General features: G+C 49.9%; 2 protein-coding genes across 2 annotated transcripts in view; one reads left to right on the forward strand and one right to left on the reverse strand.

Moving 5' to 3' along the window:
* PRKAR1A (protein kinase, cAMP-dependent, regulatory, type I, alpha) overlaps positions 1-3,538 on the forward strand; it is a 13,456-nt gene extending 9,918 nt beyond the window's left edge. Inside the window, exons 7-10 of the mRNA XM_010002799.1 lie at positions 109-113; positions 229-350; positions 942-1,023; positions 3,254-3,538. Coding sequence (XP_010001101.1) covers positions 109-113; positions 229-350; positions 942-1,023; positions 3,254-3,426 — 382 coding nt within the window. The 3' untranslated portion in view covers positions 3,427-3,538. The remainder of the gene's footprint in view (positions 1-108; positions 114-228; positions 351-941; positions 1,024-3,253) is intronic.
* A 5,032-nt stretch (positions 3,539-8,570) lies between these two features.
* LOC104393321 (ATP-binding cassette sub-family A member 10-like) overlaps positions 8,571-21,537 on the reverse strand; it is a 66,573-nt gene continuing 53,606 nt past the window's right edge. Inside the window, exons 39-48 of the mRNA XM_010002800.1 lie at positions 16,260-16,444; positions 15,796-15,846; positions 15,281-15,359; positions 14,068-14,160; positions 12,420-12,535; positions 11,837-12,017; positions 11,285-11,394; positions 10,900-10,981; positions 10,761-10,820; positions 8,571-8,835 (exon numbers count right to left, since the gene is read on the reverse strand). Of these exons, the coding sequence (XP_010001102.1) occupies positions 8,571-8,835; positions 10,761-10,820; positions 10,900-10,981; positions 11,285-11,394; positions 11,837-12,017; positions 12,420-12,535; positions 14,068-14,160; positions 15,281-15,359; positions 15,796-15,846; positions 16,260-16,444 (1,222 nt within the window). The remainder of the gene's footprint in view (positions 8,836-10,760; positions 10,821-10,899; positions 10,982-11,284; positions 11,395-11,836; positions 12,018-12,419; positions 12,536-14,067; positions 14,161-15,280; positions 15,360-15,795; positions 15,847-16,259; positions 16,445-21,537) is intronic.

Here is a 21,537-nt window from a genome sequence, read left to right on the forward strand (position 1 = left end):
ATGATGATGATGATGACATGATGATGATTTTTGTGGTAGTCCATGAAAACTGTCTGCAAAGCCTGTGCTGCTTTTGGGCATCATTCCAAAATAATTCCTAATTTCAAGTCTTGGTATACAAGGCACAAATATAGCTAGAAATAGGATGACCCTCTTTATGAGAACAGAGCATAAGGTATAATTTGTGCCTTGAGAAGATAATCTATGAATGAACTGTTGACTCTGTAGAATCTCTGGACAAGTGGGAGCGCCTCACGGTAGCAGATGCATTGGAACCAGTTCAGTTTGAGGATGGACAAAAGATTGTGGTCCAGGGAGAGCCAGGAGATGAGTTCTTCATTATCTTGGAGGTAAGGAAGGTCAAAATTAAAAGCTCAAGCTAAGAACTTTTCTCTTTTTATTTTTTAATGGGACTTGTTCTCCCCCTAAATAGACACTTAGAGAAAAATGAAATGCAAGAAGGTGCTTGTAATGAATTCCCAAATAAATATTATATTGCTGGACATGCAGCAGCTTATATTTAGTTTTGCTATTTTTACTTTTTTTTCCTGGAAGTAGCATTTGTAGCAAGTTTCTGGCTGAAACCAGTTTATCAGAAGAGCAGAGACCTATGCTGGATAGCAAGTCCATGTCTTGCTAGTGCTGTCGTTGCCTTGTCTGTGTTTTTTCTTTTTCTGATAGTCACACTGAAATGTTCTTAGTGTTAGGAGGAAAAACAGGAATAAATCAGTGCTGCAGCCAGGTGAATACCCAGGACATTTAATGATCAGAGTGGACCAGCTGTTTCTATGGAGCAGTCTGGTGAACTATGCAAAGACTGTGAAGTGGTTTTGAAAGGCTGAGGCATTGTAACAGCTGTTTCTGCAAAGCAGCTGATTCCTTGTGGAATTGAATGTTTCAAGTGATGCTGGAAATTCCAATTGTTTCATTGTGATTCCAAGGGCACAGCTGCAGTGTTACAGCGTCGGTCAGAAAATGAAGAGTTTGTGGAAGTGGGAAGACTGGGACCTTCAGATTATTTTGGTGAGTTCTCTAGTGACAGCTCTGATCGTATACACCCCTGTCACTATTGTACCTGTGCTGTGTGGGTGAGGGTGGTGGGATGGATTTGCTTAATTACTGTTTTGGCTGGCTCTTGTGGCTTCCCTCAGTGTCAGGTGAGTATCAGAGTCACTTGGCATTCAGGTGTGTCTGCATGTCACAGAAATGTGACTGTTCTAGAGTAGTTTAGAAAGGTCTTGGTGGGGATTTGGTCAGACTTTTCTAGTCCAAGCAGAGCTCAGGGCTATGTCCTGTTGTGCTTCTTGTCTCCATGGAGGGAGATCCCACAACTTCTCTGGGCAGTTTCTTTCACTCTGTAACCAGCCTTATGAAGAATATATTTCTTTATGCTTGACAAGAATTTCCTGTTCTGCACCTTGTTGATCTCTCTCTGCCTTTCACTATGCAGAGAGCAGCCTAGTTTTGTCTATATACTCATGTAGCTGAAGGCCTAAGTGGAGACCAGAGTCTTTTCTTCTGTTGAAGATCTTGTTACTCGGGTAAAAGTTTCAAGCTCGAGCAACTGTGTAAAAGCTTTCATGTGCTGGCAAAGGAAAAGACAAAGATCCTATTCTAAACTCTTGTGAAGACTTGAAAACCTTTGCATGGAACTAGGCACTTGTCTAGTGCACGTTGGTTTATTTTGGATCCATGTAAAAGCTTTCATGTGCTGACAAAGGAAAAGGCAAAGATTCTATTCTAAACTCTTGTGAAGACTTGGAAACCTTTGCAGGGAACTAACCCCTTGTCTAGTGCACGTTGGTTTATTTTGGATCACAGATAAGGACTGAATGTGTGTGCTCACAGAGCATTCTTGGAGTATAATCTAACAGTATATAACAAGATATTCCTGGTGGCCTTATTTTGGGTTCAAAGGAAAAGTCACTTGCAGTTCTGAAACAAAGCAAGCAACCTGTGCAGAACAAGCAAAAAAATTCCCCAAAATAAAAAGCTTAGCTTTTTTCTTGTGGTTAAGGTAGGTCTTCTCTCCTTATTCCTCCTGAGCAGTCCTTGTGCTGAAGCCTTCTGGTTGCTCAGTTTTTCAGCTTTGTGGATGATGTAATCAAGAAATACTTACTGTGTTGCAGGGCCTGAAATGGGAGGTACTCAAGAGTGCACCAGCAGAACTAGATCTGACCCAGGGTCTGCTTAGCTCAGTACCTGCTAGTAGGTTTTTCTTCCATGTAACTCATTTCAGCCTCTTCTAACGTTTCCCCCGATGTGAACTCTTGAGTTTCTCACTCCTAAACTAAACATTGTCTCTACCATTGTGTTAAGGTGCTGCAGACCTGTCCCCCAGGGGATTTAACTCTCCCTTAGAACCTACTTAATCTTTTGCAAGCCTGTGTTCTGGAGGCTAGTGAGTTCAAGAGTTTTAATGGGGCACAGAGGAAAAGTTTTTCCCATTCCTTCTGAACATCCCTTCTGAGAACACAGACAAATTTATTCTCTGAGGAGCACAGGAGTTCTTTCCTCAGTCCTGAACATGGAGATAACCAGCCCAATTGCCTAAAAACAAACCAACCCCAAAGCTGATGCTGGGGTTTCTTTCATTCTTGTTGCTGGGAATGTTTGGAGTAGCTGTTGTCACCAAAGGAAAGGGGAGCTTGTTGAAATCTTCATTTCCAAAGGGGTGGTTTAACAGTTGGAGTGGGTATTTGAAACAGCTTTTGGCACCTTTGTGCATAACTCATGAAATGAAAAACCAAGGGGACTTGAAGATGCTCATCTTCCACAGCCTCGTGGCAAAGTCAGGTTCTTGATTCTAGTTAGCTATGGGTCAGAGGCTTCTGCCTTGAACATTAGTATGTTTTATTTCAATACCATGGTCATCTTGTCCTGAGTTTCCTGGAAATGCCAGAATTAAACTGTAGCCTACCTTAGCTATTAAAAAAATAACTACTTGTTGACTAGGAAGATGACATGGTTAATTGAAACATGACTTTTTCTCAGATAGAACCAGCATTGAACATTTTTTTTAGGCCTTCAGGGAGAGTTGAATGTGAACAGGCTTTTTTCATTAACATAATCAGGAAGTTTTCTTAAAGTGCAAGCAGACTTGTAACCACATAGATACATCTCCTGTTCAGTATTAAAACCCTGAATTACCTTCTTTTCTGTTCCTGCAGCAGCTGGAAATGGAGCAGGGTAGTTTCCTCAGCCCTTGTGCATGCTGATTTCTAACACTCTTCCCCCTCTCCTGTTGCCCCAGGTGAAATTGCTCTCCTGATGAACCGTCCCCGTGCTGCCACAGTTGTTGCCCGTGGCCTCTTGAAATGTGTGAAGCTGGATCGACCCCGGTTTGAGCGTGTCCTGGGTCCCTGCTCTGATATTCTCAAGAGGAACATCCAGCAGTACAACAGTTTTGTATCACTGTCTGTCTGAAACAAACCTCCCTCCCTGTCCAAAATGTGCTTCACGAACGCAGACTGCTTCATTACCCTGTGCAGAGCCACGTTGCCCCTGGCATTTGCAGCTTCCTGTCTGTTTAAAAAAAGAAAAAATAAAAAAATGGCTTATCATGGCACTGTTTTTAATTTAGAGCATATTAGTTTTGTGCTCTCTGTCCCAATTGATTAATAGGGCAAGTTCTCTGGAGATGTTTGCTGTTTACAGCTTCTCTCTGTGCAAGTGTCCAACTGGGGCAAATGCAGCCTTGCTTCAGCAAGGGGGCATCTCCTGGCACCATGGTAGTTGCCATAGAGTAAGGAGATGACAGTGTGTGTGTGGGAATTTGTTTTTTTTAAAGGTGTTTCTCAAATTTTAAGGCTGTGGTCACAATCTGCTGTACTGTCAAATGAGAACTGCCCTTGTAATTGAGCTGCTTGGGGTTTTCTTTCTTGGATTTTCTGGGGACTGGAAACCTGGGTTTGATTGTGAGGCATCAGCTGCTGAGAAAGCCACAGTTGGAATTTAACAGTATAATTGTTCCTGTGTCTGCTGGTTTAAGATTGCTTAGTTACATTTTTGTCAAGTGTAAATCAAAGCTTTCAAGGTCACTAGTTCTGGTGAACTCCTGCAGTTGTTCCTTCACTTGCTCACTTGCCGTGACTGACTTTTTATTTTAATGTTCTTTCTTCAGCGCTTGAGATGCCATTTAAAACTCTTCCTGTTCAAAGTGGCAAGAACCAAATGTTACAGTAAATGCCTGCCTTTGGTCTCTAGTCCATAGATTGGTGTAAGATGGTGCAGCTGCCCAGTTGTGAGTAATGTTCAGGTACTTTGGTGTAGAAATTGGAAGCAAACATGGCGTTTTCCCTGTGACTGTTGCTGGCTTTGTAGTCCTCAGTTGACTTTTCAAAAAAATGATCATCAGTTCAGGTGACCCTTTGTTACCAGGGGAGATAAATGTTGAGTATTTATGGCCAGCATCAGCTGCAGGTGGCCAGAGGGCTGGGCTACATGGATGCCATTATTCTTGGTAGAGAATGTGAGGTAGAAAAAGTGAATGTTTTAACTTTCCTGCAATGCTCAGTTATTTTAAGTTGTTTTGTTTTTTTTTTTAATCTGTCAATTCATGATTTTTTAAAATGGTTCATCTAGTTTAAGTACAAAAGGTGCATTCTCTTTCCTTGCTTATGGAATTTACATGATACATATTTCATACTCACGTTGTTTTTTCCAAGCTCAATATGTTGCAGAGTCTTAAATGTTATTTCAGTATTTACCAGCTTTGTGTTCCATTATTCTGTGCACACCAACACTTCCCAGAAGTTTTCACTGAATTCCACAGTCAATAATGGTAGGCAATTTTAAAGGTTTCCTTTAAACTGTAATTTATATGAAGTAGTGTAGGTTTGTATTTGGGAGTGACAGCAAGCAGTTTTGCATTTGTTGTGCAACTACTTCTGTGATGGAGCCCTGATTTGATTATTTATGGTGATTATGGATTCAAATTCAACAGACTTTCTCCCAGGCATGTAGATAATCAGAGTGTAATTGATGCAAAAATAATACGGAGGGTATCAAGCCTTTACAAAAGGTTTCAGGGTATTCCTGAACCTGAAATCCCAGTAATGGGATTGAAAAGCTTGTAGTTTGAGCTCTGTGTTCAGCAGATGCTCAGTAAAGGATTTCTGCCAGAGTCCTTCAGGAAGAGTGAGCAAATGCTACCTTCTTGGCTTTTTTTTTTTTTTGTAAAACTCTTCTTAAGTTTTGACTCTCTCCAGGTTTTTTCTTCATATGTCTTCTGTGTTACTTTAAAGCACCAAAAACTGTGTAAACTAGTTAGAGCTCCACAAAAAAATGCACATTTTTTTATATAAGGCTTTCTAATCAAGTTTCACTACTGCATCTTTTCAGCTTGCTGTTTACTCCCTTTTGTAGTTTTTGCCTACAAGATTTTAAGATAAATCAGCTAAGTCTGAGTTAAATATTAATCACAGTTATAGCTTTACCTTTGTGTGCAATTTAAATATGTTTGAAACCACAATTGGCATTATTTTGCCTTAGCTAATAATCAGGGCTTTAGAAGTAATTTTTTGCTAGTCCACCTTTAGCCAATTTATGAAGTCTATTGCCCTAGAAAGCTATAGTCAACCAGAGGACCATTTTTGTATTGTTACCTGACTATGTAAGTCTGATTTACTGTATGTGCTAATATATTATATTATATTCCTTTTGTTATAGATTGTCCTAATGGCAGGTAAAGCAATAAAATGATTTAAATTCTTAAATGCAATCAGTCTCTTCTTTAATTTCCCTGACTATCTATTGTGTTTTCCTTCAGCCTTGAGGATGCATTATTAGTGAGGTGGTGGGAGCTAGGAAGCTTAATGGATGAGCTTTGTGTTGGCTCTGGAGGCTCAAGTTCAAGTCATAGTTGACAGAACAACTGCACCCTCTCCTCCAGAGCCTGCAGGACAGGTTGGTCTCCACAAGCCAACCTGTGCCTGTGACCCAGGAACTTCTCTGGAGTCCTGGCACTGGGGCACCTGGCTGCTTCAGGAGTGAGAAGGTACCTGCATCTTGCTTGAGTGTCTGAGCAACTCCTGCTGCTTTGATCCCTTGGTAAGGCTGTTAATTCCCAGCCACTTTTAGGGGAGCTCATGAGGTTCTGTGAAGTTGTCTGCTCCCATCTCTGTGTGGCCCCAATGGCAGCTTTGCACACGAGATGATTAATCCTGAATGACTTCAGGTGGGCAGAGTGAGAAAGAGAAAAGGGGAGTTTTCAGGTGATGATGGAGTGGGAAAAGCCTGAGGAGTGGTGACCTGAAGCAGCTCAGACTGGATGGTTTGCACCCAGATCTGAGAAAGCTGTCACCCAACTTTGAAGAGAAATAAGAAAGCTACCATGTAAAGGAGAATATAAATAAGAAGAAAGAAACCTTGCAACCCATGTTGGTATACTGCCTATTTAAATACTGTGGGTTTGTTCCCTTCATCTGGCCCTTCTTTTCCCTCATCCTCGACCCAAAAATAGAGAAAAATGGCTGAAAAACATCTACCTAAAATGAAACTTAAAGTTCCACTTCCAACTTTAAAACTTTACTTTTAAACTTATCTTCTGCTGTCATGTTCTTCCTGTTCAAGCAGCCAGCAGTAACCGTTCCATGACACCGACCGAGTTGTGGGTTTGTGGTGTGTAGTGAGAGGACGAACAAGTCACCAGTAGAGGGAGATCCAGCTCAGGGAATCCAGCGTCCTGGCCGGGAATGAGCGCCGCACCCTGCGTGCCCAGAGTGAGTTAAATCCTTTTATTTTCCTCTCTTTCCGCAGGAGTAAAAAGGTCTGTAAGCCCTCAAACGTTGAGAATTCAGGGTTGTTTTTTTCTTAATTTGGACTGTCTAAAACCTTGCTTTTGTGAGAGCTGGACATGGGTGAGCCACAGCAAGTCCAGAGAGACTAAAGGAGCGTGGAGCTCTGGGCTGGTTTGTTGGCTGGGTTGGTGTGAGGGTGTTTTGCTAACCTTTGTGGCTTCAGAATATTGGAGGAATCTCTTTGCTAAGTAGAAAAACTCCAGACTTCCTCAAACATACAAATGAATAGAACAGGGACTTAACTGAAATTGAACTACAGTCTCTCCTGTAGTTTTCAAGTGTGGAGACAGGTGTATTGTAGAATTATTGTGGGACTGAATTAAGCAGCATTACAATCCCCTGTGAAAAACAGTAGCTGTGGCCAGACAAGCTTTGTTCCTTCCTTGCATGATCCAGGCATTTGCTGCCAGTCACAGACTTCCCTGTAGGTTGGGCAAAATTCCAACCCATGGGAAGATAAACCAGTGGTAGGTGCTTGGCAGCACTTGTCCTATGGCCTAGGATTGTCCTCTGAAATGTCTGCAGTGCTGCGGATGGTTTTTGTTTAACTGAAAGGTTAGTTTAGACTGAGCTGCTAGTAGGTTGGTTGTGGTGATGTTGTCAGGGGTTTTTAATGCCTTAAGGATGATAAATTATCAACAAAGTCCTCAACTACTTTCCATAAGCTGCCAAAAAGCTGAGTGCAATTGTTCTTGAACAGTTAAAGGAAGAAGCTATTAGCTTCAGTAGTCAAACCATTCTTAAGCCTGGTCCTGGAGAGAAAAGGGGAAAGCTGAAAATTCCTCCTAACTTTTCTTCCCCTCCATTTCCTACTGCATCTCCTCAAAATAAACAGAGATGGGGGAATAGTGGGTGGAGGAGGTGCACCAATTCAGTGACTGTAAAGCTATGAGAAATGAGAATATGACCTGAGATAGATGTCTACCACTTTGGCAAATAGTTTTCATGACAAGTGGGTGGCTTCTAGGATTGTAAATACCATCCTGTGTCTCTGAGCAATTTGTCTTGTGATTGTTGGTTTGTTTGTTTTTTTTTTCCTCTTGGGGCAAAAGGGAACACAAACCTGCCATTATTTTATAGCCCAAACTGGCTCTTCCACCCCTGAAGCAGGTAGAAGTGGTTTCAGTGCCCTGTGAGGCAGTGGGCTGTGGAGGGACATGCACTGACTGGAGTGTGGTGAACACTGTGGAGAGACCAAGAAGCAACAGACAGGCCTGGTGGCGAGTTCTGTGCTCTTTGCTGAACTGACCTGTGATCCTCTCTGAGTGGCAGGTCCTGCCCTTGGGAAGTGAGGTTGCTCTTGACTCAAATACAAGGTCTTGGTTACAGAACAGAGACTTATTAAGAGGAAAAGGGTCTTGTCATCTCTTTATTCAAGCCTCATCCTTGGGTCTAGTTTGTGTCCTTCACTAGCAAGACTGAGATCCTGTGCAAACTGAGCAAACCACTGGCCACGTGTTCCCCCTGACCTCCCAAGGGCATGACCAGCTACAGGAGATCACTGCTCTTCCACCAGAGAGCTGGTATTTGGGGTGTAAAGGTCTGCTGCAGTCAGACCACAACTTACCAACACGCTGGCCAAGCACAGAAGCTTCAATTGAGTGCCCAGGTTAGAAGCCCAGTGTGATTCTTGAAGATCTTCTGAAGAGTTTCCCCTCTCAGTCTTGGCAAGAGGGTTTTTGTTGTTGTTTTTTTTTTTTTTGTAGATAGAAGTCACCAGCCATCAAAACACTTGCCATGCAGGGGTTTTCCCCACCTCTGAGCACCAGTTTATGTGGTCAGCTTCACTCTGTCAGATGCAGGAGCCTCTGGCTGCGTGGTGTCGTTGGCCACCACCTTGGCTTCTCCATGAGTGTCTATGCATGTCCTCACAGCTTTCAAGATCAGCTGTAACCGTCTGTCCAGAGCCAGGAGATGGGGCTCAGTGAGGACAGGGGCCAGGGGGTCCTGCAGGAGGGACTCCCTCATCACGTCGCTGAGCTGATACTCGGGCTCTGCCAAGAGCTGGAGTCGTAACAACGTTGTCCTCTTTATTCTGGGAAAAAGAAACCAGACATCTTAATGGAAACTTCCTGCATCCTAGCAAGACCCAGCTGAGCCCCTAGGTAGGAAAGGAGAGCAGAGATGGGTGAAGATACTTGACAACTTTGGAACTTTCCCTTTCTGAAGGACCTTTTTGCAGAAGCCTCTGCTGGTTCCGTTGTTTTGCCAGACTGCAGTATTTGTACTGCAGGGTATTGGTACTGCAGCTTTCTGTCATCAGGGAAAGAAACAGGACAGAAATTCCCAGTAATGAGCATTTTTCCTCTCAGTCAGAGCTGACCCAGTTCCCCAGATTCCTGCAGGGTGTTACCATGTTCCCAAGGATAGCATTTATGGAGTGGGGGCAGAGTGGGAGGTAGAATGAAGAGGCATGAATGAGAAAGAGAAATAATCTGACAGAACTCTGAGCAAAGAGAGAGAATGTTTCCTGGAACTGACTTAGCTGTGACTTTTCACCTTCAGATGTGCTGAGATTTAAATATTTCCCTTTGACAGAAAGTGGGATGAAAAGCTGTAAGCTTGGAACACTTCTGGGAATTAAACTAAGTGTTCTGAATTTGTTCAATCCTCAGCAAAAGTGTTTTGACTTCAGCATCTTCAGTACTTGTGTGTTTGTGGTCAGTGATGCCTCTTGCATGGCACAGGGGAGGGAGGAAGGTGCTGCCTTCAGCTCCCCCTGCACAGTAACTTAAAATGTGGCTGTTGTCCTGGCTGCCCACTGCCAGGTTTGCATGACTATTCCTGCAAAGAAAAATAATCATTTAATCAAGTCCTAAAGCTGCCGGTGAGGCTTGAAATCACTGCTGGAGTAGAGCTGTGAGGTTCTGCTGTTGGAGAAAGCCTCAGACCAAGCAGGTGCAAAGGAGCCTGTGTGTGCTCTCCTGGGCAAAGGGTGACTGAGGAGCTGCTGTGGGCAAACAGCAGCTGTGTTTGCTCTGGTCCCAACAGCAGCAGGGCTTGGAGGGGGAGAGCAGGATAGCCTGACCCCATGGGGAATGGCTGATGTCATTTCCAGGACTGTTCACAGCTAAGGAGAGTGCTGGGGGCAGGGGGAGGCACTGGGGGTTCTGTACATTTCCTGAACACATTTGTATATAATTGTATGTATTTTCTTTTATCGTTCGTGTTTAATTAAAGCTGTGTAGTTTAGTTTTCAATCTAGCAAAGTCTCTCTCTTTTTCTCTCTCTCCTTCCCTGCCTGGGTGGGAGGGGATTGAGAGCCTTGTTGTCGAACCCAAGTCAAATGTTGACAGGGTGCAAAGAGCAAATGAGATCCAGTCATCCCAGTGTATGGGGAGAGAGTGCAGGTGGCAGCCTGGGATGAAGCAGGCACAGGGAGGAAAGGGGTTAGGCATCTCCTGGAGAGAAACCACAGTGAAGGGCAGTTCTTTCTGCTTCTTAACTTTCAGCTGACGATTTATGTGAATTAATAAATGGGGAAGATAAGACTCAAATAGATTTATGAGCTTCTGCTTAATACCATGGGAAGAAGAAAACTGCTTAACTGCATCAAAGTTGTACCAGGCTTCTGGATGGAGATTTCTGAGCTTCATGTCAGATGAATGGGGCTGATAACACTTCATCTTGATGGAAGGGTCTGACCCACCAGACAGTGTCTCCTGGTCTATCAGTGAAAGCTTTCACATTTGCAAGGCCTTTGAACTTCAGCAGGAGAGGGTTCAGGAAGGGTAGCTGTGAGACACTAGCAGGCTGCAGCACAACACAGCTTAGCACTCTGATCTAAAAGCTTCATCCCTGTTTCAGGGACAATTTGTGATTCCCATGCTCCAGTGTCTGGCCTGCCCCCTTGGCTGGGATCAGCAGGGGGTCTTCCCTGCACTGCTGGAGGGAGCCAGGCCCCTCTGTTATGGGGGGAACACCAACGTGTCTGGGAAGGAAGATGAAGCTGATACTTACATGCAGCACTGAGAGAGAGGGGCTAGGATGGAGGTCTCATCATGGGAATGTCGCCCAAACCTGGGGGTGAGCAGAGAGGGCAGAGCTTTAGTGCCTGCCCCCCACCTGGCCCCTCCCCAGTGTCCTCCCACAGCCTCACCCTCTGGCATTGTCCAGGTGCAGGAGGAATCCATCATCCCCAAACTTGGTGAACATTTCATAGTGGTGCCGGTCCATGTTCCCTGGGAAAGGGCAGACAGGAACAGAGTTTTCCTTGCATAGGACCAGGTAATTTTCTGAGCTATCCTACGTTTTCTTTCAGCCCTGCATAACATGTTCATCTTGTGGGCTGGGGTGGGTCTGGGGGGCTTCCCCTCATCTGCACATCAGCAGGGGTTGTGCTGGCTGGGGGACACAGCAATCCCCCCAAAACTGTCCATGGAGCAGAAGATGGCTTGGAGAAACACTGTGGTGTGGGAGGGCAGACAGGCTGGTACTGAAGGCCCACATGGAAGGAGGGAAAGTTATTTCCCCCTTCATCCTACCTATGAGGAAGTCAAAGATGGCCATGTCCACGATGTTAAGCAGTCGGTTGCTGTTGCTGTAGGGGTAGATCTCCCTCACTGTGTTGCAATAGAGTGGATTCACTTCCCACCTGCAGGAGATGGAGGAGAAGAGGGAGAGACACTCAGTGGTTGCTGCTGTTTTGTCCCAACAGCACCACAAAGCCTATCCTGTGTGGAGATGGAGAGGAGGAGGACTTCAGTCTCCCTCCTTGTGCATGCAGTGGGGAGAGACACTCAGTGGTTGCTGCTGCTTTGTCCCAACAGCACCACAAAGCCTATCTCCTGTGTGGAGATGGAGAGGAGAAGGACTTCAGTCTCCCTCCTTGTGCATGCAGTAGGCTTGGAAGCCAAGCCCAGTCAGTGTCCAGGCATTGATTTATTAGCCTAATAATGGGCTAATAATGTCTGAAACTTTGCTGCCTGCATCTACAATCTCTGCACCTGTGTCTGTGTGTCTGTACCCTTGTCATTCCCCTTCCCACACACTCCCTGCAATATGGATATGGGAAGCAGCATCGTTTACCCACTTACTCCTCTTTTCCATCAAACGAGTAGGACCGGATCCATGGGTTTGGGATGGAGAGTCGTGGTGCCAGGTTGAGGGATGGCAGGAAGGCAGAGAGGGACCCTTCCAGGAGGTGAGGGTTCCCACACACCGCGTACTCTGTCTTGCACATGTAGGGGCACTTGGCAAAGAAGCAAACGTTGCTGGCTGGGAGGAGGAGAAAGAGGAGCTACGATCTGCAAGGGAGCCTGGACTGGCCTCTTCCCCGGTGTGTGACAGTGACTGTGTGTGTGTTGTGGTGTGTGTAACCACATCACGGATCTCAGACTGCCAAACCCTGGGGAGTACCTGGGTTTTGGTTGGACAGACTTGATCCCATGCTGGGGGAAAGTTGGGGAGAATCGGGCATGTGAGTAGATCTGGCAGATGATTCCAGCTGGAGGCTGAGAGACACCTACTGTAACCATGTATTTTTGTGTTTTTCACCCAATAACTTCATTTCTACTCAACAGCACAAGTCCTGGCCCCTTTTGCCTGCAGACCCTGCTCTTCCACCCACAGGGACCAACACATCTAATCCCACCTCGCAGCAGCCAAGAGCTCGCCTACCTGGGGAGACAAAAAAGACACTCTGCAGGACCTCGTTCTTGGTGACCTCCAGGATCTCCTTGGTGACATTGATCAGCCTCCCAACTGTGGGTGGCACCCTCCGGAAATCCAGGATCCTGCACAAAAGGGACAGTGGCTCAGAGCCTGTGGTGCCAAGAGCTGTTACTGCATGGGATGGCAGATGCTGCCCTCATCCCTTCCATTGGTAAACCAGGGGATTTTTGGTGACTGCCCACATGGATTTATTTTTTTTTTTTCCTCCCAGCTTCTCTCTAGCAAATAGCCAGGATCATTTTACCCCCTGGGCCAAAATGCAGCTGGGTTTGGGTTTTGGTATTTTAATAGCTGCTGCCTGGAATGATCTGGATGTTCTCCAGGATTCATTGTCTCTTCCCTCACTGGTTTCTCCCATCCCCTTGTACACAACAGGATCCTTCAGGAGCCAGCACAGCCTAAAATGTTGGGTTTGACAGAGAGCAAAGATGTGTTGAACCTGGTAGAGCAGCTGAGGCAGCAGGAGGCAAGGAGGGATGGTTCCCCCTCAGGGGCACTTGTGCCCTGCTGATTGATCTCAAATATTATTGAAAAATCAGGGCCTGGGGCAGGCAGGCATTTATGTCAGTGAATGGAAAGCTGCTGTTGATTGGTGAGTCAGGAACATGGGGTGAACCAGCTAATGCTCTGCTTTGCTTCTTGGGTAATGTCCTCTGCTTCTGAGAATCGGGCACAAAACAGAATTTAGCCTGTTACTTATTGAGCAATGGCTAAAGGAAAAGAAATATTTGCTTTCATGTATCATCTTTCAGCCCTAAAAACCACAAAACAGTTCAGAAAAGCAGCCTGGCCTCATTTTTCTGGTGGTAGAGCTGGGAGGCAGAGAGGCAGGCTGGTGGTAGGTGAGTCAAGCAGATTCACTGAGGTGATATAGGGGCATAGATGCAAAGGGAATTTGGCTCCCTTAGTTCCCTTCCTCAGTCTGAGCTGCAGGACTTACAGTCCATTCCAGTTTATTATTTAAGTTGAGCGTGGGAGCTGGAGACCCCCACCCACCATCAGCCACAGGGATCATTCACCCTTGATGTTCAATGCTCAGCCCATCCAGGGAAAGAAGGCTGCTGTCCTCTTCTTCTAATTAGGGAATTTTTGATTTTATGAAATACAAAGCCTTCTGGGAAGGGGTGCCAGGTTAATTGCTCATTAGCTGAGGGCTTGAAACTATTGCTGCAGTTTTTCTCAACCCAAAACACACCTTGACTGCAGATAGAGCGTGTGACTCCCTCACTGGGAAGGGATCCAGGCTGTGCCCGGAGCTCAGCTTTGCACTTTGGTGCATGGGAGGGACCACGTGCAAGTGGCTGTGTGACAGCTGGGCAAATATCTGACCCGTTTGGAACCTGGGCTTCATCTGCCAGCCTGTTCCTGTGCAGGACCCGAGGCCAAGCTGCCTGCTGGCCTTCAGATGGGAGCCAGGGCCACCCCATCCCAAAATCAGCACCTGCTCCCAGAAGGGCACTGCAAAGCAACTGCTTGTCTCAGGCTGAGCAGCTCTGCAGGGCTCAGCACAGCTTTCCTTTGTGCCCAGGCCCTCTGTGGGCAGGGGACAGGGTGCTGGCAGCTGGAGGAGGCAGGTGCTGTGGCAGGTCCTCACCTGTCCAGGTGGAAGGCAGCGATCTCGGCGTTGTGCCGCTGGAAGTCAACGAAGTAGAAGAAGTCCTCAGGGGTCTCCTCCTCACGTTTCTGCCTGGGAAGAGCCAAGGGGGTTAATGTAACTGGGCACAGCAGTGGCAGGCACCTGGTCTCAAGAGTGGTGGCACAAGGAGAGTGCACCCAGGGACAGCTGGGGTTATTAGTGGCCAGGTTAGTGACAGGGCAGAGCGGTGGGACCTGAGCTGGGACCACTCTGCTGTCCTGGGGAGCAGCACTGGGACCTGTCTCGGTGCCAGGTGGGTGAGAGAGGTGGAAGGGCTGACTCTGGGCCTTAAAATCTTTTGTGCCAGGGTTTGGGCTTGCTTAGGACAGCATTTCAGGTGGGCACAACACTGGGGGATGCTAGAGGCCACTCTGCACTTCTCATGTCACCGTGGGAGGCAGAGAAGAGCTCGGCTTTCATGCTCTCATATCATTGAGACAGTAACAAGAGCTCATTTCATTTCATTTTCTGGCTGTCACACAGTGCCCTGAGCATCTGGATATCTCAGGAAAGCCCACAGGCACTTCTGAGCCCTCCTGACTCAGCTGAGTGCACAGACTCCTTTATTCCCCTCCCAGACCTGCTGGGCACAGGACAAGGGTGGATGGAAACCAGCAGGAGAGGACCTGGCTGCTTTCTGCATGAGCAACCCCCCCCATGGGTGTGCTGCCAGCTGCCCTGCCTGTGCACAGAAAGTAAAGTGAGGGGCAATAAAGGTGAAGAGTCCCAAGGGGCTAGAAAAAAGTGCAGAAGCAACTTAAAACTCCTGTTTGAGGTGACCAGGACTGATGGGTATTTCTTGGAAATACTCTAGGGGATCCAAGGAGAAACAAAGTAAAACATAAAGTCAGCTGAGGAAGAGGAAGAAATGAGCAGTCCCTAATGGCAAAGCTCTCAGGAGAATAAGTGTCCCAAGGTCCTACTCTGTCTGGCATCTCTGAACTGAGAAGTTTCCAATGTCAATAAGCTGTGTGGGAACATGGTGTTTATCCCTGCCTGTCCCTGGGACAGTGTGAGCAGCCAGTAAGAATGAAACCTTTTCAGCTGTCAAGGTGGTCAGGGCAGGAGAGGGAGGCCAGGGCTGTGGTGTCTGTCCCTGCCAAGGGTGCCCCCCTGGCTGTGGGGCCCCCTTGCTCCTGGCTGTGTGGGGGGCTCTGCTGCTGTGCCTTACCTCATGGGCTTGAACATGGCTTTCCCAAAGTCCTGGAACCTGAGGACCAGCTTCAGGTGCACCCCACTGGGCTTCACGACTGGGGAGGAAATGGGAGGTTAGGCTGGTTAGTCCCTGGGAAACCTCCCTGGTGAAGCACCAGGGACGCACGTGGGCATGACCCAGCTTTCCACCCCGGGAGCACATCCCACAGCTTCTCCTCTCTGCTTTTGCAGCTTTTCCTCCCTCTCCCCTGTGTTATGGGTGTTTCCCTCCAGCACTCCTCCCAATACCCATTTGTTACATCCTCTCGGGGACTTCCTCTTCCCCCCCAGTAGAAACCAGTGGTGTACTGGTGTCCTGCCACGCACATCGCAGCTTCTGCTGGGGCAGTGGGCTTTAAACTGGGGGGAAAAGGGCCTGGCAGTGCCTGGCTTTGTTTCCCCTGCTGAGGTTAGGATGGAGGAGCTGGGGGTTGGGGTCAGCTGAGGTGGGGGGGTACAGGGGAGAGGAGGGACCCAAATTGTGACACTCACTCTGGCTGCAGTCACAGGCCCCCAGCAGCGCTTTCTCGTCCTGGCTGTAGTCTGCAAGGGCAGGAGGTGTGGTGAGATCCCACCAGGCTCCTTCTCTTGCTGCTGACCCCCCTCCCAGCACCGTGCAGGGACTCCCTGCCCAGCCCTGCCCCAGCCTGGCAGCCCCTGGGGCCGTGGGTGCACGGCAAGGGGTGCAGACCCCTCAGGGGAAACTGAGGCAGCTTGTTGGGATGAAACTGCTGTGCAACAGGTCCCCAGGGTGACTGGCACCAAGGAATCCTGCATCCAGGGCTACAGCTGAGTCCTTCTTCCCATCTCAAGGTAAGGACATGGCACAAAACCTGCTGGGATGCCAGCCCAGGGCCTGGGGATTTCTCCAGCCAGTGACAGCCCCTGCTTTGTTTCCCAAAGTGACCTGGGGGGGGGTACTGAAGACCCCAGCCCCACAGCAGGAGGGTCCTTACCAGCGCTGATGGTGGGGGAGCCCTGCATGTCCCGCAGCAGCCTGCTGACCGCGGGGCTGGAGCGCGGGTACAGCGCGTCCCGGCTGATTCCCAGGTGGAATTGCAGCCAGCTGGAGTCCGGCCGGCGCGGCAGCGGCGCTGCCGGGGACGTCAGGTTGAGCTCCTCCCTGTAAAGCCTGTGTCTCCTGCAAGAGAGTGGGTACAGGGTGGTGAAGGTGAGCCCCGGGCTGGAAACTCTTACTGCTCTGAGCCCAGAGGGTGCTGGGGAGCAGGGCTGAGGGGCACGGGGTGGTGCTACCCAGGGGGAAACTGAGGCAGGGAGTGATGACTGGGATATCAGAGGTCTCACAAATCATCTTCTCTTCTCTCTGCGAAGCCCTGGGAACGCGGCCTCCAAGTGGGAACACAAGGGGGGCCTCCTGTCTCCTCACCCCACCAGGAGCAGGAGGAGGGGCAGGGCAGGGCTGCAGCCAGACACAAAAGTTGCACCAGGTGATGGATGAGGAGCTTCCTCAGGGGCTGCAGGCTCCTGGCCAGACTTGGGAAGGGAAGGGATGTGGCAGCAGACAGGACTTGACTGCTCGTGGAGGTGTCCAGAGAGCCCAGGAGAACAGTAAGGTCTTGTCTGAGCAGCCTCTGCACAGGGCTGTGTTTATGGTGATTCCACCTCTGAAGCCAGAGGTCCCAGGCAGGGAAAAAAATAATAATCACTAGGTTAGAGCCACAAACGGCAATGGAAAGGTCACTTCTTCCAGCAGCAGAGGGCAGAGCGCCAGTTTCCCACTGACACCAGCCCAGCCGGTCCCAGTAACGGGAACACGAGGTTCCATTTACATGGGAAGTGCCAAGACACATCCATGGAAAAAACGGAAGCTGGGGGCTGATAAGGAGCAGGGCATTAACCGAGGCAGGGAGGGAGCAGCTGGAGAGAGGGAGGTGCCACGTCTCACTAGACCAGATCCAGACCCTTAGCAAAACACATCTGGGAAACACAAAAGATGAAGAGACTTCTTCCTGCCCGCCTTTAGCTTTTCCTATTTTTTTCCTAATTCTTTTGGTTTTGCCCAATGCAAACAAAACTAAAAGCAGGGAGGAGAGGAGAGCATGTGTGGGCACCCTCAGGCACGGCAGCTTTGCTGACCATGCACCAAGGAATTGGCTCTGGAAGCTGGAAAGGGCTCGTGGGCTTTGCTGGGGTTTTTTTGCTTCCCTGCTCAAACCAGCTGGAAGGTGCTTGGTTTCTGATGGGGCTTGTTTTTTTTCCATCCTCCTCCTCCAACCAAGCAGGCTAAACAGTGTGGTTACTCAGGTCTAACCATGAGCCAGGGATGAACCCTCCTGGTGGTGAGGGACAGGTTTCAGTGGCATCCTGAGAGAAATCTAGGAAACGGAGAGACAGGGCACATCAGAGCAGATCAGAGCAGCCTGTTCCCTCTCCTGGTTTATTTATCTTTCAGTTGGACTGGGTCAGCCACAGGCACAAAGTCCACTTCGGGAAGAAGGGTGTTGGGAACATTTGTCTCTCAGTCTGGCTCTTTGCTCAGGCCATCTGCAAAGGAGTCTCCTGACTCAGACATGGGAGCCTGCTAAGCCTTGCTGGCAGGTCTGCCTGCACACAACGACACAGCCCTGGGATGCTCCTCAACCTCCCAGCTCACTGCTGGGCACCAGGTCTCTTGTGGGCAAGTCTTTGAGGCACCACGGTGAGGAAGGGATGATAGACACCACAATGTGGTGTAAAAGAATGACTTGAGATTTTTTCCCTAGGGAAGCTGCCCAAATAGTTTACCATATTTGCTCGCCTGCCTCCCATATACACAGGCTGTTCCCCCCTGGGGTGGCAGTGAGCAACAGATTACTGATGGGGAAAAAAATGCAGCAGTTATGCAAGTTTTGCTTCCCAGCCCAGCACCCGCACGGTCCCTGCCCCAGCTGAGCTGCTGCAGCCCATGTCCAGCCTCCCAGCCCCAAAATCCAGCTCCCTCTGCCTCCCTGTTTCCTTCCGGATGTCCAAAATACTTTCCTGTAAGAACAGAGCTCTGCAAAAGACAAGGATATAAAAACCATGTTGATTTCTAACTTGCCATAATTACCCTCGGGGCAGCCCTGGCTCTCTGCTCACTGCTGGGATGTGAGTGGCACAGCGTGGGCTGATGATGGGCACAACCCACCAGTGTCCACTTGTCTTCCGCCTCTCCAGAACTGGGCTGGGGACAGAGTTTGGGGTTTGGAAGCTGCTCCTTCAGGGATAAAAATAAGCTCTGGAGTTTTAACCTTTTTTTTTTTTTTCCTTCTTTTGTTCTGTTTTTGTTTTGAAGAGGTGCGAGTGGCTTTTTTTGCTGTTTTCTTCCTGCAGCCCTGCAAGTCTCTCCATCTGGTTCTGCCATCCTGCCATCAGACTCATGGGAAGCTTGGTGACAGCCAGCAAGCAGTGAGTGCCATGGTGGTGGGACACGAGCTGCTGTGCTCCCCTGGCCATGGGTATCCAAAAGGGGCCATATCCTAGGGACATTTAATGAGCTGACAGAGATCCCCAGTCCAGGTGACGTCCAGCTGGCTGCAGAAGTGCAGACCAGCACGCTGTGCTGTGGGTCCAAGGCTGAACTCCAGCTTGCTGCACTTAGGAAGAGCATCCTGCCACTCTGAGAGCTGCTTTGCCAACAGCCAGACCTCCACATGATGCAGAAAGGTGCTGTCACCCAGCAAAGCTGAGGAAAGGATGGCCCGTGGATGTGCAGCTCTGACCCTCTTCTGCCTGGTAGTGGCTGTGGTCACACCTTGGTGAGAGCTGGGGTGGACCTTGCTCCTGCAGCAGCATCTCCAGCCCTCAAGAGCAGCAGCTTTGCTAAACCTATGGACTGGGAGAGAAAGCCACAGGTTCCTGGATCCCACAGAGGACACTGCCACTTGCTCTCAGCAAATCTAGAGATGGCTCTTTCATTGACCCCATCAGAGAGGACACGGGCTCTGCAGTGCTGCTGGTGAGGCAGAAATTCCTCCATGCCCACAGCAAATCAATGGTCTTAGGAAACACATCAAGCCTGGCAAGTGCCATCTTCTGATAGATTCAATTTGCAGCACCAGTGGCAGAAGTTGTTGTGTCATCTTGGCCTGGCCATGCTCTCTGAAGGTTCCACCTGCTTATGAGCATCATGTATTTTATTTTAGAATGACTGAGGAATCATCAATCCTCTGCCTCCCTTCTTCCCTGAGGAGCAAAGTGAGGTCAATCAAGGGCAAATAGCACCAGAGTTTTCCTCCTGGCCACGTCATGACCAAACCTCAGAGCCAAAGGCAACTGCAGCCGTGGCTTCCTCACAAACAGCACGTTTCCACAAAGCAGTAAGTGAAGTTGGGAGTTGCAGAACTTTAACCCAAGAGCTGGGCCTGTCCCACTGGTGAAGCTGGTGCAGATGGGATGCCTGCACTGCCACAAGTGCTCAGCACTGGGTGCTCAGGGCTGCAGACAGTGCTCAAGAAGCCACCAGCTGCCATGAGCTGCTTCGGTTCAAATCCTCCATCCCCACCAGGCTTCTGCCTGGGAAACATCCATCATGCTGCCCAGACCCTGATGTCTTCAGGAGGCATTGCTCAGCTCTGAGAAGATGCACCTGCTGGGACAGGCTGTGGCACAGGCTGGCTGTGGCACATGTCCACAGACATACCCAAATCCCCCACTCGTGGACTGATGTGGAGTGAGTGAAGAAGGATTCAGCCTGCTCCTGATGGACCTGGGCAGTGAGGAGATGCTGCAAGCTCAGCACCACGGGGACCTGCTCCAGCACCACGTCCCTGTGGCCATCCCTGTTGGATCCGAGTCTGTGTGCAGAGGAAGCTGGGATGCAGGTAGGAGTGGGGATCCCGAGGAATGCTGGCTGTTCTAGCTTGGATGTAACCCTCTTGGAAAAGGGGTGAGCCTGGGGGCTCAGGGCCCCCGGGCTGTGAACCTCAGCAGTCAGGTCATGCACAGGGGGCCGATGCTCAGAGCTGGTGCTGGGGTCACTGTGCCCTCCAGGGCAGGGGCCATGGGGGTCAGTGACAGCCCCCCCCCAGGTGGGGGAGTTTTCCTGCACCCCTTGCTGGGGCTGGGAGAGGCAGCAGAAAGAGGGCTCTGAGCTGGGAGTCCCTTTCTCTCCAATAGTGAAGCCTCTGCAGGTTTCCTTGCAGATGAGCCAGGGGTGGGAACGGGAGAGGGGCTGAAGGGGGAACCAGCACCACGACACCTCCTTAGGGGATCAGAGGAGACCCGTGTCACTGCTCGGAGGCAGACACAGGGACATGCAGGGCTCAGGGACTGTGGCTGCTGCAGCCTGGGGGCTCCAGTTGTCACCCAGCCTGAAGGCTGTGGCTGCAGGGACTGACTCCCCTCCTGTCCCCAAGCCAAAAAGCTGACACAGAGCAAGGAGGACCCAGCTCACAGGGGCTCACCCTGTGCCTCTGCAGCCACCCTTCCCCTCCCCTGGGGAGCTGACAGCAGAGCAGGAGGCACTCAAGAAGCCCCCTCCCAGCAGAGCCCCCTCTAGTCAGCCCTGCCTGTCCCTGGGGTGCTGGTTGTTGGGGAGAGGGGGCTGGGAAGGACAGTGGGACAGGTTGCCAGGAAGCAGGGAACAAGCTGGACTGGGGAAGCCAGGGGGGTGTCCAGGGGGTGTGTACCCAAGCAGAGGGTGCTTAAGCAGGGGTGCCCAGGAGAGCTGCCCAGAAAGGGGGTGCCTGTGGAGGAGACAGCCAGGAGGGGTGGCTGGAAAAGGGGTGCCCAGGAGGTGTCTGTGCAGGGGGTGCCTGGGGAGCCCCTGCAGGGGCACACGGGGTGCAGGAGCAGCGGGTGACCAGGAGCCAGCCCTGCAGGGGGGTGCCCGTGGAGTAGACAGCCAGGAGGGGTGGCTGGAAAAGGGGTGCCCAGGAGGTGTCTGTGCAGGGGGTGCCTGGGGAGCTCCTGCAGGGGCACACGGGGTGCAGGAGCAGCGGGTGCCCAGGAGCCAGCCCTGCAGGGGGGTGCCCGTGGAGGAGACAGCCAGGAGGGGTGGCTGGAAAAGGGGTGCCCAGGAGGTGTCTGTGCAGGGGGTGCCTGGGGAGCTCCTGCAGGGGCACACGGGGTGCAGGAGCAGCGGGTGCCCAGGAGCCAGCCCTGCAGGGGGGGGCCCGGCGGGTACCCGCACTTGGGATGCTCGTGCTGGCCCCGGGGATATGGGGATGAGGAGCCTGAACATCCCTGGGGGGCTCTGGCCCCGGGGATATGGGGATGAGGAGCCTGAACATCCCTGGGGGTCTCTGGCCCCGG

The sequence above is a fragment of the Chaetura pelagica genome, unplaced genomic scaffold (assembly GCF_000747805.2).
Source record: "Chaetura pelagica isolate M959 unplaced genomic scaffold, ChaPel_1.0 scaffold47, whole genome shotgun sequence".
In the NCBI taxonomy this organism is placed as follows: Eukaryota; Metazoa; Chordata; class Aves; order Apodiformes; family Apodidae; genus Chaetura; species Chaetura pelagica.